The following is a 16,863-nucleotide window of genomic DNA, read 5'->3' as shown; positions in this document are numbered from 1 at the left end:
CCAGTAGCTAGTCGACAACCAGAAAATGACTTTTTGTCTTCAATATGGATAACATATCTTGTATTATCATTTACAACCTGATATATTTTACTTGAAATGTATGTTGTACTATATTTCTTGAAAACCAATGATATTTTCATATTTTGTTGTTGTTTTAAGTGCAGCTGAAGTATCTTTTTATGTTTGATTCAACGTTCTGAGTGCAATCAGATAACTGTAAAACAGTAGAAGTAGAAATCTAACAAAAAAGAAAATAGTTACATATTAAAGAAATATATTTACTCAAAAGCATCATTTAGCTGGAGCCACTTACATGTAAGCCTATTGTAATAGTTGTATTGTTTTTGAGGAATGGCTGATTCTTAAAAATTGCAAGTAGTTGCATGTGCTTTTACCCAGTAATGCCACCTGGTGATTCCAGAAAACATTTTCATTTTTCAGATCTATTCATCTCACTGTTCATCATGCTCACTGAGCATACCCATGCACAACTTGAACTACACGGTTTTAAGTGCAGTGACATACTCGTTTTAGATGATTTCTGAGGTTCAGATTCAGAGAACTGACGTTGACACACAACAGTATGTATGATGGGGAATTCAACTGAAAAACTGTGTGGCCACAGGCTGTAAAATGTAACTTAAGCAAATCTTAAGCAAACCACAGATTAACCGCAAATGCTACAGAAATGCATATGGGATCAAAAATACAAAACATGTTTGATTTTATCTTTTAGCAGTTTTATAATAAGTAGGTCTTGTGTCACAGAAGCTCAAGTGCACTTCAAAATTTAAACAAATGCATGTGCAGCAATGCATTTATAAATGCATGTACATAAAGGTTCAAATTAAATGTGGATGGATGTTTTAGATAATCATCTATGTCAACACAATCACAAAAGAATCGAATGTCATGCATTAAACTATACAAGAATACCATTACATTTAATGAGAATTTGAAAAGTGAGATGGAAGAGATTTAAGATGGATGTAAAATCACACACACACACACACACACACAGACACACAAAAGTCTGATTTTACTGAAAATACCCAATGAAAGCTAATTTCTGCCACATCATCATCATGAAAAATACAAATTATGAGGTGAAAAGCTATGAGATAAAAAGCTGACACTGAGATACTAAATCATAACTGAGAAACCAGACATGAGATAAAACAAAATTCTTAAATAAAAATGAGAAACCGGAACTGAAATTAAAACATGAAGTCATAATTTTGAAATAAAATTGTGAAATTACAACATAAAAAAGTCATTTTGATTGTGACTCATAACCTTTCAACTGTCAGTTTCAACTTTTACTTCATAATATCAACTTTTTATCTCTTTAACTTTTAATAGTATGTCATAATTAGAATTTATCTCATAATTATGACTTAGTATTTTGTTATTTTGAATAACATCAACATTTTAGAGTTTTTATGACATAATTGTGATTTATCAAAACCTCTTTTTGTGTGTGTGTGTGTGGGGGGGGGACTTTAATACACAAATGCTATACTTGCATAACACAACAAACAGGAAAAAAGGATAGCCATTAGTTTTCAAATAATACCATAATCTCTAAGTTTATACTGTATATGTGCTGGTGATCTAGCTTTCAATATGCTGAGTCAGTTCATCTGAACAGGCCGGCAACCTACAGTCGTTTCTTGAAGGCTTGTTCGGTGGCTTGCAACTATGGCAATGTTTGATAAACAACAGTCATATGAATCCTTATGAAAGCTGCCCAATGGGTTTGGGGTTGGGTGAATGCAGGATATCTCCGGAATACAGAAAACCTTTTTCGAAGAAACCCCAAACCAGATGGGCTTCCCCTGTCACCATCATGTCGTTGCTCTTAGTTGTGCACCTATATAAACCCACAGCCCCATCCTCATCAAAATCACTCACCTGCTGACTAGCGTCACGTTCCGGCACTGTGTTTACAGCTGTGTGTTTAGCAAAAATGTATTGTTGGCTTAACATGGTGCACCTGATATGTGCACTTCTCCTAATAGTGTCTCTTCAAGGAACCGTCGGAGCCAGACTTCCACAGTCCCAAAATGACAAAGAGCAAATGCTGAAGAACTTAAGAGAAAAAATCGAACCTCTGCAAAAGCATTATGTAAGTAGTGTTTGCTGGTGACTTCTGCATTGATTTTAAACATGTTTTGTGCAAGCATAAATTTCTTGATTCCTCAGTTTGATATTGCAGTATGGTGATGCCAGTATAAGATGGATAACACTGCTATGGGGCAATGCAATTAATTTATAAAAGCCACTCTTTTATTTCTGCTTTTTAGCATACAACTGACAAAGAATGGTTTGGAAAATCTGTTTTGCTTTCCCATCTGCACCAGCTGAATGTAAGTATTCATACTGTTGTTACTGCTGATAATGCTAAAATCTGAAAAATAAATAAATAAAATTGGATAGGATGCTAATGATACTTATTTCTTTTAGTCCAAGGCCTCCTGCACTTGTCAGTCGCTGCTGCTTGATAGAATGTTGAACATCACTGAAACAATTTTGCAAGACCTGAGAGGGAAAGCTGAGAATGAAGAAACGAAAACCAGGCTAACAGATGTAATGACTGAGGTGAAAATACTGAGACACAAGTACAGTGAAGAACAGAAAGTATGGAGGGAGCTTCAGGACATTCACTCAGTCGAGGTACTAATAAAGATTATAGACGTTGTCCATAAATGTTGTGATGATTGCCAAGATTATAATTTCTAGTTGAGCTGTAACCAGTGTTGGGGGTAACGCATTACAAGTAACACGAGATACGTGATCAGAAGAAATTAGTAAAGTAACACATTACTTTTAAATAAATCAGTTACCAAAAATATAACTTTGGGTTTTTGTTATTAAAAAACAAATAAGAAAGCCCAGCCCAGATGACAAAAAAGTAATGTAAAAGTAATGTAATGCATTACTTTCCATAAAGTAAAAAGTAGTTACTTTTTAATGGAATAGCGCAATATTGTAATTATTTACTTTTAAAAGTAACTTTCCCCAACACTGTCTGTAAATTAAAGTTAAATGTTGGTTATGATATATGACATACTGTATATGTTTGTTCTCAATTCAGGTGAAAAATGGCACAAACCAGAAAGGAGCACTAAATTCCTTTCTCATTTTGTATGATCTGGCCTACTGAGGAAAACCGAGAGAGACAATCACCAAGAATCATCTTAATTTCTCTTGCTGTATAGACAGTTATTTAAATTAGTATTATTTATTATTCCACTGGACTGTTAAACAAATAAAATTACAAATTTTGCATTAATTTATGTGTTGTGTGGTTATTTATAAAATGCACATACAAAAAGATGATGTTCAAACACGTTTTGAAGAATGAATGAATGAATAAATAGACAATAAATAAAAAAATGTGTCATTATCAAAACATATTCATAATGACACATTTATATATATCTCATATGGGAACCAATACTTAAAGACATGTATGTAAAATGCTGAACCAAGACTTTGATAATAACTAGTACTGTCAAAATTAGCATGTCAAAGCAGGTGATTTATTTTTCCAGTTTAACTGCGTTTAAAATATTTAAGGCAGTTAATCCAGGGGTGGGGCTAGGGTTGGCCACCCCACTCACAACTGCTGCTTCTGGCTCTTTTTTTCTTGACAAGAATTGTGTTTATTTAGATGCAGAACGTAGTGACTTTTCAGACGCACACTCCACTTCGCCTCAGCGCTAGTCAAACAAGTGCCGAAAAGCTACGGGTAATAAGGGAACTTCAGTAGAACAACAGTGAACTTTGGACAGATGACATATTGTCAGGCCATCATGTCAGTAAAAACTAGTTTTCCTGTTGTGTCAGCCGTAATACTGTACTCGTAGAACGTGCTCTTCTATTGCATGCACAAATGCATGTAGCCTGTATCATTTCATATTAAAGCGTGAATGAAACTATGTGCATGCGTATCAGATCTGTGTCACGTTCAGCTTCACGTTCAGCAGCAGCAGCTCTTAAAGTAATAGCAGCCAAAAAAAAAACTAATAACCCAGCTGATGTGATGTCTGTTAATCAAAGAACAAAAGAAAAAAGAGTAAATAATTTTGATTTAGTATTTTGTGTTTGATAACTTTATGTATATTTATATAAAAATAGTTCATGTTATATTTTTAGTTCATTATTGTATTATAATGATATTATACTGTATTAAGGGCTGTGAATGTATTGAGTAATGAAGCAGTTAAGGATTTTGAAGATTTTTATTAATTAACTGGTTGGGGATTTATATGAATGAGCTCACAGAGACTGTAACATCTTATATCAGTTTCTGTGAAGACGTGCATTCCTACCAGGACTCATTTAACCAACAACAATGATAAACCATGGTTCACTGCAAAACTCAGACAGCTCTGTCAGGCCAAAGAAGTTGCTTGCAGGAATGGGGACAGATTCTTGTATAAACAGGCCAAATACACACTGGAAAAGGAGATCAGAGTGGCAAAGAGGAATTATACTGGAAAGCTAAAGAACTAATTCTTTTCCAGTGATCCTGCTTCAGTGTGGAAAGGTCTGAAAGACATCACCAATTACAAGAAACCATCCCCCAGCACTGTGGAGATTCAACAACTGGCAGACAATCTGAATTGGGTTTTATTGCAGGTTTGAAAAGACAATCTGAATTGGGTTTTATTGCAGGTTTGAAAAAACACCATTCACACCTCCTGCAACCCCCCCCCCCACCCCAGCACTCCAGATCAGTGACGATGACGTGCGCCAGGTCTTCAGAAAGAACAAGAGAAGAAAAGCACATAGAGCAGTGCTACAGAGCAAACAGATCTGTGGATGATACAGTCAACTTGGGACTGCATCACATCCTGCAATATCTATACAGATAAGGGACTTATGTGAGGATCAAGTCCCCTGTTTGTGGACTTCAGCTTGGCTTTTAATAACACTATCATCCCAAACCTACTCCTGCCCAAATTAACTCAGCTCTCTGTGCCCACCTCCATCTGTCAGTGGATCACCAGCTTCCTGACAGGCAGGCAGCAGCTAGTGAGGCTGGGAAAATACTCATCCAGCACCCGTATGATCAGCACTAGTACCCCCAAGGGTTGTGTCCTCTGCCCACTGCTCTTCTCTCTCTACACCAATGACTGCACATCTAAAGACCACTCTGTCAAGCTCCTGAAGTTTGCAGACGAGACCACACTCATCGGCCTCATTCAGGATGGTGACGAGTCTGCTTACAGACAGGAGGTTAAAGAGCTGGCTTAACACACTCAAAACTGTGGAGATGATCGTGGACTTCAGCTCTCCCTCCACTCACCATCATGAACAGCACTGTAACGACAGTGGAGACATTCAAGTTCCTGGGCACCACTATCTCTCAGGACCTGAAGTGGGACAATCACATTGAGTCAATTGTTTAAAAGGCCCAGCAGAGGTTGTACTTCCTTTGCCAGTTGAGGAAGTTCAACCTGCCACAAGAGCTTCTGAAACAGTTCTACTCCACCATCATCAAATCCATCCTCTGCACTTCTATAACTGTCTGGTTCAATCAGCTACCAAATCTGACCTCAATAGACTACAGAGGATAGTCCGAACTGCTGAGCGAATCACTGGTACAACCCTCCCTTCTCTCCAAGGACTGTACTCATCCAGAGTAACCAAAGGGCTAGCAAAATCATTCTGGACCCCTCACATCCAGCACACTCCCTCTTTGAACTGTTGCCATCTGGTCGACGCTACAGAGCACTGAGCACCAGATTGACCAGACACAGGAACAGTTTCTTCCCTCAGGCAATCCATCTCATGAACACTTAACAATAATCGTGGAACACACAACACTAGTATTTATTTAACACACATACTTATTTACATTTCAAATTTGCACATATCATACCTGTACATACATAATTTTCTATATTACATATTGTGTTTTTGCTTTTTGTACATTGTCTATTTTGTATATTTTTATGTTATTCTTTTTATTATGTGTCCTGTCTTGTCACTGTCATTCTGTTGCACTGTGGAGCTTCTGTCACTAAAACAAATTTCCTTGTATGTTTAAACATACCTGGCAATAAAGCTCATTCTGATTCTGAAGATTGAATGTGAAATAATTTCAATATAAAAGTATATTTATAAACTTTAATGTTAGGCAGGATTAATCACAATTAATTTGAGAAAAAAAATGCAATTAGTTCGTTTAAGGGGTCATCGGATGCTACATGCACTTTTACAAGTTGTTTGAACTGAAATGTGCGTTGGCAGTGTGTGTACACAAGCACCCTATAATGATAAAGACCCACCCAGTGTTTTTTTTTTTAATCTACTAAAATCTTTAACCCATTTTTCAAATCGAGCCAATCTCAGATGCCTGTCATTGTGACGTCACACAGACAGGCCCCTCCCACGATAGTTTGATTGACAGTGGCATTTCAGCACAGACTGGGCTGGTGTCTTACCTTATAACTGCCTTGAGTGAGCTGTCATCAGTCCCGGACCAGATGTAGACAAGAATGTCTCCTAAGGGACTGAGGTGTTTTGTTGTTGAATGTAATAATGAACATAGCAGTCATCATTTACTCCCGGCATCTGAGCTGCTGAAGACGCAGTGGATAACATTTGTTTCTGAAGCGAATGTGCCCCCGATCTACTTAAATGTGCCTATCTTCGCACGAATCATTCTTGGTACATCTTCACCTACAGAAAAAGTGAGTATAAGGTTTTTTTTAATGAATCTTTGCAAATCGCCTTTCGTAATAATGTGCTGATTAGCAAGTTTCATGATGAATGCGGCTAAAGTAAACAGTCTCTCAGAGAGTGGCTTGGAAGAGAGGGGCGGGGTCAGCAGAGCTCATTAACATTTAAAGGAAATTGCTACAAAACGGCTTGCTCTGAAAAGAGCTGTTTTTGACAGGGTAAAAAGATGTTTTTACACTACCATTGAGAAATTTTAACCAAATCATGTTACAGACTTTTAATTAAGACCCTAAAGAATAATATCAACTTGTGGAAAATGGGCATCCGATGACTCCTTTAATTTCTTTAATGTATACACAATCCATCCCTCAGCATACTGTGCACAGCTTCATTTACTTCTTCACTTTTTGAGGTTCAGATTCAAAGAACTGATGTTTGTTGCTACACCACAGTATTTGAAGGGAAATTCAACTGAAAAACTAATGGCCACAGCCAGTAAGCTGTAGATTAAGCAAATGTACATCACCACAAATTAACCACCAATGCAAAGTAATGCATAAGAAATGAAAAGTTCCAAAAGTATGCAGTATGTTTACATTATGCAGTATGCAGTATGTTTTTTGGCAACTGGGTAATAAGACTTTGCTTTTGCAGCACCAAATATACAAAAGTACATGCATACATGCACTTTCACACATTAAAAAAAAAAAACGCTTGTGGTAAAAATGCATATGCAGACATATGCAATTACAGACATGCATGCAAACAATGCATATTAATGCACATTGATGGCAGATGGCAGATGGCAGTTAGATTGTAAGTTGCCAGATATAAAAGTTGGCAGATATAAAACTAGTTGATACCATGACGCCAAGTTTCCTTTTCACACACAAAAAATAATATCTGATAAAGACCCAACTTTCAGTTTGGTAATGACTAATGGCGTGCGCATGTCGACAAGCCCACAACCCAGTTTCATGATTGTCCGAAAGCAGATTGCAACCTTGGCTATTCTCAAAGGCCACTGTGTCCAGTCATATGAAACCTTATGAATCGTTCAAGTTGCCCCTGGGGTATGGAGAGCATTACATCTCTGATTTAAAGGAAACCTTTATAGAAAAGTAGCCCACATAAACCACAAAACCTCCACTTCCGCCTTCATACTGTTGCTCTTTTTAGTTTGTGCACCTATATAAACCCCCGGCCCCTTTCCGCTCATCAACACTCACCTGCTGACTAGCATCAGGTCACAACGTTGTGCTTAAAATCGCCTGATTCACAACACTGAAACACAAACCCAAAGAATGGATTCTTGGCTCAACATGGTTCTGCTGTGTGGACTTCTGTCGATAGCATCTCTTCAGACAACCAAAGCGTTCAGATTTCCACGGTCCAAAAGCAACAAGATCCAAATGCTGAATACAAATATCCAGAATCTGCAAGCGCATTATGTAAGTGATGTCTACTGTCATGAACTTCTGCAGCCGATTTCAAAGTGACTTTGTGTAGGCAAGATGAATCACTTTAGATGCAACTCATATCTGTATTTCAGCTAATATTATCAAGCAGACCAGGTAATTCAGAAACCACATCTATTGCATATTGAACTTTGTGACAGTTTGATCTTCGAATAGGGGTAAAGATTCACAAGCAACGTAGCGTCATTTATTCATAACGGTCGCTATTTTGTGCCCACCTTCTTTAGAACACAAAAGGCCCAGAATGGTTTGGAAAGTCGGTTTTTGTGTCTCATCTGGATCAGCTGAATGTAAGTTTGTACTGTGAAAAAGTGCAAAAAATTTGAAAATGCAATTTAATGTTTTTATGCTAATGATACTTGTTTCTCCTAGTCCAAGACTTCCTGCACTTGTCAGGAACTGTTGCTCGAAAGAATGCTGAAAATCTATGAAGACATTTTCCAAGACATGCTCAACAAGTCTGAGGAGAAAGATGTGAAAGCCAGTCTAACAGATGTTCTGGCTGAGGTGAACAAGCTGAAACACAAGTACAGTGACGAACATAAAGTATGGAGAGAGCTTCAGGACATTCACTCAGTCAAGGTAAACATAAATAGAACAAAAGTCTACATTTTCAGTTGCTGAATTGCTGTTTTAAAGAAGTTACCATAAAGTCAAAGGCCGGTTTGGATATATGATATTATATCTGATACATATGTTTATTCTCTCAAAGGTAAAAAATGGAACAATCCAAGGAGGGGCATTAAATGACTTTCTCATGGTGTTTAATCGGGCCTACACAGAAAAGCATGACAAAGTGCAATGAGAAGATCCAAAAGTCCTGTCTAACATGTTGTAAAATAGTGCTTTGCTGTTGTATTAGCCTATTTATTTAAATTATATGGACATAGTTATTTATTTTTTATTTTGTAATGTACTCTACTACACCATAACACAAAAGAACTTAACTTAAAATCTAACTTATTCTTATCACAAGTGTGTTTGCATCAATTACAGTGCACTGAAACGGTGAATGTTGGTTTTTAACTGTGGATTTGCTTGAAATATTTTGTGAGCTTCAATGGCTGAATGGATAGTTAAAATAAAACAAATGTTGCATTAATTAACGTTTTGGTTTGTTCAATTCCAAACTTCACGATACACACACAAACTGCATGACATTTGGACAGACATTCAGCTGATTTGCAGTCTAGAGGAGTTGATGCTAGAAAGCCAGAGCCAGCCTGCAAATATGGCCAGTAAGAATTCAGAGAAAATTGCGTAATGTATGATGTACACAGATTCTATTTTGAGCCAATTATATAACAGATACTTTCATTTGTCATTTGTCAACTATACAAGGTCTGGTAATATGTGATCTGAGGCCTTAAGTGTGTGTTGCCCAGTTTTTCTCTGTAACATTTTACAAAGTCTGTAAGTGTAAGTGCCTTAAATATTTGACACATTAAAGGGTGAATATCATACAAAAAAGCTCTAAAATTTAGAAGAAAAATTTAATTGATTGTATGAACTGGAAAAATGGCCAAGCATCCCTGTAGCATAAACAGTAGAGCATGGCACTAGTAACACAAAGGTCATGGGGTTAAATCCCAGGGAATGCATGAACTGATGATAAAGTAATGCAATGTATGTTGCTGTATATAACACCACCCTCAAGTTTGCAGAATAACAATGGCAATGACAAATGTTCTGTATATTACCCCATATTAAATGTCTGGTTACATTCTCACAGGACTATGGATATTTAGTAATGGGAAGCTTGGATATTACTTCAGTCTCTTGCTGCATCTTAAGTCCTTGTCAAATGGAACATTTTGGGTTATAAGCCACTTACTTATTCTGGATTGCTATAAACCATTTAATTTCCCAGTGCGATTAATTATCTTTCTGGTTTATACATACATAGGTGATTGTCTATATTTGGCAAAATATGGGTTTTTGAGCTGATGAATAATGTAAACGAAACCAAGCGAAAATGACAAGTAAGCGGTTCATAGAAGGAATATCCTTTTTGGTTTCCACGTAGTCTGTATGATGTATAATGAGGAGTCTGGGGTAACACCTCAAGCAACCACAATCGTGGAAAATCAACCACGCCGATAAGACTCAACTGGAAAATGCGACATACCACCAGTGGTATGTGACTGCCGATAGGAACTGAATTCATACTTTTCCGACTTTTAATTACGTAAACATGTAAATGCGGGATTTTCTATCATTGACATTTTTGGTCTAACCATACCAACCAAATGTTTGGAGGATCTTAATCATGACAAAAAAGCAAGCAAATGAATTCAACTGAAGACAAGCTTTTTTTTTTTTTTTATTCTGATGGCCTTCGTCTATTAATGCCTAGATGTAGTATCACCTCAAGTGACCTAATAGGAAAACTACCATCCCCTCCATGAAACTGTAGCTGTCTAACACTACTCATCACTTTTGAGTGTCTTCCTTTCATTCTCTTTCTCTGTCACTCTCTCTCTTTCTCTGCACACAGGGCTGAGCAGATGAAGTGTTAAAACCTCAAACGCTGTTTCCCTCTTCTGATGAGCAACAGTACAACTCAATTTTTCTGACATCAGTCAAAATGTCCCTTGCCTACATAATTTTTTTTTTTTTAGCTCAATGTATAATTCTGAGGAACTTCTAGTGAATGTGTTTCAGCCTACCTTTGTTAGTTTTTCCACCAACTGGATCTAGACGACAAACTACAAAAGGTCAAGGTTAACTCTTGTACTAATCACCACAAGCTTTATTCAATTAAAACAAAAAATAAACTAAACTTATGATCTCCTAGATGTCAGACAGTACAAAAATGCTGTGTGGAAAGTTTATTGCATATCAATGCATGAAGAAGCTGAAAAAGAAATAAGTGACACAAGTGGGTATAAGATCAAAAGCTGCTAAATGTGGTGTAAGGTCATTCATTATTCGAAACCCTAGGATAAGAAAACAAAACAACAAAAAAACACTACTTCCTTCTCAAATGGGAGCCATTCATGCATGAGCATCATTACAGTGGCCACATGTGCATCTTCAGGCCCACAAGTCCCAAACCCCTAACATAATTACCAAAAAGATTCCCAACCACAAAGCCACAAACAGCCCCGCCTAGTGGCATCCACGGGATTCCAGGGCGAGAAGATGCGTGGTGGGCTCCATAGCGTTAAGCAGTATCATGGTGCATTGTGATTTAAAGGAAACTTCGGCTGTAAAGCCACACAATTTCACACCTTCATCATAGCTCGCTCGCTCGCTCTCACACAACTATAAATACCCCATTCACTCAAACACATGCATTCAGATCATTGTCAGGACACGAGAAGAGTCGATTGTTGTGAGACAGCTTAAAAAGTCAACTTCGGCTTTAAAAAGACAGGACTACACGTGAAAATTCAGCGAGAGCCTCAAACTAACAAGGACTATGATTGCGCATCACATGATGGCCCTTTTCTGGGGAGTATGTTTGGTGACTTTAGGACAGATGACATACGGCGAGGCTAGCGTCCCTGAGAACCTGGACAAGAGCATCGATGAGCTTAAAGTGTACTATGTAAGTAGATCCTTTCGGATTTCAAAGATATGTCATATCACAGACAAGAAGTGAAAAAAAGGGTTCAAAAAGTTGACTGATAGGCATAGGCGTGGTGTACCATTTCAGGATACGGCCTGTAAGACACCTAAAGATAGGCCGCAAACCAATCCAGATCTTTTTGGAAAAGCAGGCTTTACAAACTAGTCAACTTTTACAGCAATTGGATGTTTGGGAGGTAGTATAATACAAAACAGGAAGTATAGTCTAGCATCCATACAGACTGACACTGGCTTTTCTAACTGGAACATGTCTGGTCTGTAGGTTGAGTTTTTCAGATGTATGGTGCTAATAATAATAAACACATTTATCTGATTGAGTGAGAAAAGATACGAGTTTGAAATGACGTCTGAAGTCTATCAAAATAAACAATGACCTTTTCATTTCTTCCAGATAAAAGATGACCGCGAGCTACACAATGCACATCCTGTCTTCCTACGGTTCCTTAAAGACATAAAGGTGAATCTTGAGGTAAATAACCTCCTCTGCACAATCATTTGGTATTCGCAATTTTGTGGTCTAAAACAACTAAAATACCTAGTCTAGTCATTCTAAACCAAATGACATATTGTTTTGATTCATCCTATATGGTATATCCTGTGTTGAATGTAGGCCTACATTGTGATCATTTGTTTTGTTTTGTTTTTTGTTGCAGGAACCTGAGCAGAATCTCTTGATGAGCATCATTATGGATACATACAGTAGGATATTCACTCAAATGGAGAAGGATAGTCAGGATGAAGCTACAAAAGAAAAACTAGCACATGTTCAAGAGCATTTGGAAAAACTGCAAGAAAACTACTTCCCAGGCAAAAGTGCAGAGCTCAAGAAGTATGCAGAAACTCTATGGGCGATCAAGGTGAGGCAACAGTTTCATGTTCTGTGAAACCAAACTTGACACAAGCAGCACTGAACAGCATAGAGTTATAAATAGGGAGGCCCAAAAGTATGTTTTGCAACACCTTCCAATGGTCGGTGAACTGAGAAAATGTACTGCCTCTAAATAATTTGTGCCGGCCACAAAGCAATTAAAAATATAAATGAATATAAAATAATCTCTTTTTTAAACTTTACTTACTGTGTATATTGTTATACAGTCAAGAGTAACCAAGAAAATGTGCATAAAATTAACACAGTTAAAAAAATATGACAGGAATATTTGCATAGTAGTGCCCTTGAACATTTACATTTTGTTAAAACTGATATTGCTCTACAATTTGACTGTAGCTTTGGTTATAAGGCCGCCTTTGGTAACCACACGAAAGGAGTTTTACTTCTAAAAGTGGGTAAACAAGGTTTTTGCGGGCCCGGCTTTTTGAAAGTCATTTTTCCCTCACAATGCATGCTATATGTTAGATACGAAAACTAATAAAATGCATAAGAAAGAGTAGAAATTTCTCATTTTACTTTGTGTCCAGTCGAAATATAAAAATGCTATGACTTGTATAGACATATTAACTGATTAAATGCTTTACAATTGCAGGAAGATGACCCAGTCGTCCAGCGCAAAGCATTGTTCGAGCTGAAGCGTGTCTACAGAGAAGCAACTCAACTGAAGAACCTGAAGAACAAAGAGCGCAGGAGACGACAAGCCAGAATCACAATAAAGCAAAAGTCTTAATAGATCTTGATCACCATTTAAAAGAATGGTGGAATATCAGTGTTATTTATTATATTTATTGAGGTTACTGTAACTGTTTAAACTTACATTATTTATTTACTTATTTAAATTACTTATTTATTTGAAAAAGCACTGTAAACCACTTGCTAGTAACATAGCAAAATTTGTAAGGTCTGTGACTGAATAAAATGATTTTTGATAATGTTTGTGCTGATGTAAGTGACTTTATAAGATGCCAGTCTATCGTTATATCTACATGTTACAACATGTCTCTAATCAGAGAATATGACACAGATTTGTCTCCCATCTTCCCCGAGCATTTGAAACTCTTTGTCATCTGTCACATTAGCATAAATTTGGCTCAGCCCACACACTGAATGTGTCATACAGTGCCATCTATTTCTTTGCTATTTTATTTATCTTTAAAAGACTGTCAAGTGACCCAACTGTGAAATATAATACTGCTTATACAATTGTATAAAATCCTTACGGGAATTCCAGGCAAGAAAGAAAAATGTAATTGAACTGGTTTGGCCTTATCTGGCAATGTAGGTGAGGGTAGCCTATCACAACACAATGTAATATAGCAACTAAACACCACAACAAATTAGCTCATATAAGGTTTCACTTTGACTTCCTCAAAAAAAGTGAAGTTGTAAATGTATACTTATTGTTTGACTGCCAGGAAAAATGTGGCCCTATCAAGTCGAGGAGGGTGGAGAAGCTTTTTACTAAAGCTGTTCAAGCTAACAATTAGCATGCAAAACAAATGCAGCAGTGATTTTTTAAAAAAGCATTGTGAAGTTCCTTGCTGCTCCAAGCTGGTATATACTTGTTTGTTCTGATTTGGTGCTGATCTAAACACAGTCCACTGGTAAAACATGTGAAGCCGATGGACCAGCATTGTCTTTTTGGGGAAGCTGCTTGATCAGTCATATTGTGCCCATTGGGAACAACAGCATCACATGCATGGGACCAGCAACAACTGTGTAAGAAGAAAAATGATGATGCAAGTGTAATTTCTCAGCAAAGGCATTTCAACTGCTGAAGATGCATTAACCACAAACCAGCAAAATTGAGAAAGAGAGTACACATAGCCTGCTTATGCTCACCCTTGAACAGCATCCATGCTTTCCTGCTGGCAACAGGATTTGTGAAGATTCTTGAAGCTTTAGAAAACCTTGAAGCTTTGGATCTAAGTATGGGTATTTTTTCTTTGCCTTTTGCTTTAAGAGTCATGAAACTAGACATGCCAGCTCTTGCCACAGTTTCGAAAAAGATGCAAAGAGCACCGTCTGCGGTCCAGCCAGCATTACTTTGCTTTAATGGGGTTAACAGTACCAAAGGTTCTCACAGATTCACAAAACAACATGCACTACTATATTGCACTGTCATTTCCATTCTTTTAATTTAATTAAATAAATCCTGAACCATTTGCATTTGTACTCTTGAAGAATTATGAAGCAGTACAAAGCAGTCTGAAGAGTGTTGTGGCATTAATGACAGACTTTTTCATTTAAAGACATATTTAATAAAAAGTTACATTTTTTAGTTTTTTTCCCCATGCTGTACTGAAAACGTATTGAACCGTGACTTTTTTTTGTGAACTGTTTTATGTATATACAATAGAATATGCTATTTTTGTGATTGATTGATTAAAAATATAAATGGAATGACCTGTAAATACGGTAAGAACAGTAATGCAATGTCAGAGCCGTAATGTTGTAGGCATCGGCCCAACATGGAAAAAAAACAAAGACAAGGAAGTCATCATGTCTCCACAGAGCAATTCTGTTTTTGTATTTATGCTGTTTTCGGAAGCTGAATTATATTAGAAATAGAACCAGACATTAATTTGCTGGCACTGGTGTTACACGATACAAACATCATTTGACCTGATGCATGGTGCTGGCGTCCACTGTATACAGTGTGTGAACATCAACCTACAAACTTACCCGTAGAAATTGTTTTCGCATAGAAATGAAATGTTGCACAGAAATGATAGAAAGTATGTCACTGAATGAAGAAGCTATGCAACACCTTTTTATTTCAGCACTGTGCAAACTAACATGTGCAACCCTTGCTTCTATAAATCAGTTCAGTGGTTGCAGGATCTGTTTTGGAAAATGTAGAAGTAGAAGTTTTTACAATCCTATAAAAATGAATTCAATTGAATTGTATGGCTTTTAGTCCATGTTTAAGCTCATGCATATGTTGGTGCACTCCTAAACGTCAGCTAAATTCGGTTTTAGTCAGGTTAATTACACATTTACCACAAAGCAATATCGATGAGTCATCCTGCACTACACATCCTGCTCTTTTGTCCAATCAAATGCTAGAATGATAATGCCCTTCCCTCTAATACCGCATGCATCTGACTAGCAAGTAGCAAATCATGTTGACTGGGATGTAACTAAACCCAGGGTGCTTTGTATTATAATGTATGTATGCTTTTTATATAGCCCAATATAGCTTTATTTTATATTTTATATAGCTTTCATTTTTAAACAACTCAGACTGCTTCCTGTTTACACTGACTTATATTTCAAAGAAACAGGGTAAAGGGCTGATGAAGTGAGGATAAGAAAAAAAAAACTATAAATCTGGAAATTCCCCCTTACCCCTCCCCAACTTTATTCCCCCGTGGTCTCTTTTCATTTAATGCTGAGCACATGACAACAGAAGCTGGAAATTCCTTGGGCGTGGGGATTGCACAGGTGCACATCTTACTATGTGTTGCTGTTTGGAAATTTATTTGTAAGGGCGAACAAACACATAATCAAAGGCATAGATGGAATTTGCTGTGTAAAATGAGGGCATTTAACTTATAAATAAATAAAGAGGAGATTCGTCAATGATTCATTTGGTCAAGAAGATTTGATAAATTTGTACATTAACAAGTGAACATACTTGCATCACTGTAGGATTGTTGGCATTTTACTGAAACATCATGATCATTTCAACTATAATGTCATTTTCAATGCATTTCATTAGAATATGTGGTGGACATAGGTAGCTGGTGATTTTTTATTTTGTTATTTTTATATTTTTGAATAAAATAGATAATGTCTTTGTCTTGCTAAGGCACTTAATTTGAAATGATTCCAATTTTACCTTGATTTTTTATTGTGTTTTATACATTATATCTCATATTTCATCTCAAGCTTTTTCAACATAACACATTTCAATAGAATATGTGGTGGAATTGTTGCTGGTATTTTTTATTTTTTTTTACATTTTTGAATAGAATAGCTGATGTCTTTGTCTTACTAAGGCACTTAATTTGAAATTATTCAGATTTTACCTTGATTTTTCATTCTGTTCTTCTACAATTATATCTCATATTTCATCTCAAGCATTTCTTTTGATATAAAAATGGCAAAATTGTTGGTTGTGAAATGGCACTATTGAGGGAAATTATCTAAATTTTAATGACATCCAATAAACATTGAAATGGTTTATGATTACATCGCTGT

At 36.7% G+C, this 16,863-nt stretch overlaps 3 protein-coding genes across 4 annotated transcripts; all 3 read left to right on the top strand.

The window, feature by feature from the left end:
• Window positions 1-1,908: 1,908 nt before the first annotated feature.
• ifng1r (interferon gamma related) lies at window positions 1,909-3,295 on the top strand. Its single transcript, NM_001360712.1, has 4 exons — window positions 1,909-2,128; window positions 2,307-2,369; window positions 2,467-2,676; window positions 3,098-3,295. The coding sequence occupies exons 1-4, from the start codon at window positions 1,970-1,972 to the stop codon at window positions 3,164-3,166; spliced, it is 501 nt and encodes a 166-aa protein (NP_001347641.1). The 5' UTR covers window positions 1,909-1,969; the 3' UTR covers window positions 3,167-3,295.
• A 4,629-nt stretch (window positions 3,296-7,924) lies between these two features.
• LOC122137017 (interferon gamma-related-like) lies at window positions 7,925-9,276 on the top strand. Its single transcript, XM_042721948.1, has 4 exons — window positions 7,925-8,147; window positions 8,402-8,464; window positions 8,547-8,756; window positions 8,887-9,276. The coding sequence occupies exons 1-4, from the start codon at window positions 8,001-8,003 to the stop codon at window positions 8,977-8,979; spliced, it is 513 nt and encodes a 170-aa protein (XP_042577882.1). The 5' UTR covers window positions 7,925-8,000; the 3' UTR covers window positions 8,980-9,276.
• A 2,197-nt stretch (window positions 9,277-11,473) lies between these two features.
• ifng1 (interferon gamma 1) lies at window positions 11,474-13,589 on the top strand. 2 transcript variants are annotated; one of them, XM_042721947.1, is made up of 4 exons: window positions 11,474-11,727; window positions 12,160-12,225; window positions 12,422-12,625; window positions 13,250-13,589. In XM_042721947.1, exons 1-4 carry the CDS (start codon window positions 11,599-11,601, stop codon window positions 13,385-13,387), a joined length of 537 nt encoding a protein of 178 aa, XP_042577881.1. In that variant the 5' UTR covers window positions 11,474-11,598; the 3' UTR covers window positions 13,388-13,589. The 2 variants fall into 2 exon arrangements, with proteins under 2 accessions (XP_042577881.1, XP_042577880.1); XM_042721946.1 differs by having other exon boundaries at window positions 11,475-11,727; window positions 12,160-12,237.
• The last annotated feature ends 3,274 nt before the right edge of the window (window positions 13,590-16,863 follow it).

This window comes from Cyprinus carpio, chromosome B4 (genome assembly GCF_018340385.1).
Source record: "Cyprinus carpio isolate SPL01 chromosome B4, ASM1834038v1, whole genome shotgun sequence".
Classification (NCBI taxonomy): Eukaryota; Metazoa; Chordata; class Actinopteri; order Cypriniformes; family Cyprinidae; genus Cyprinus; species Cyprinus carpio.
This window is presented reverse-complemented; position numbering and strand designations above follow the sequence as displayed.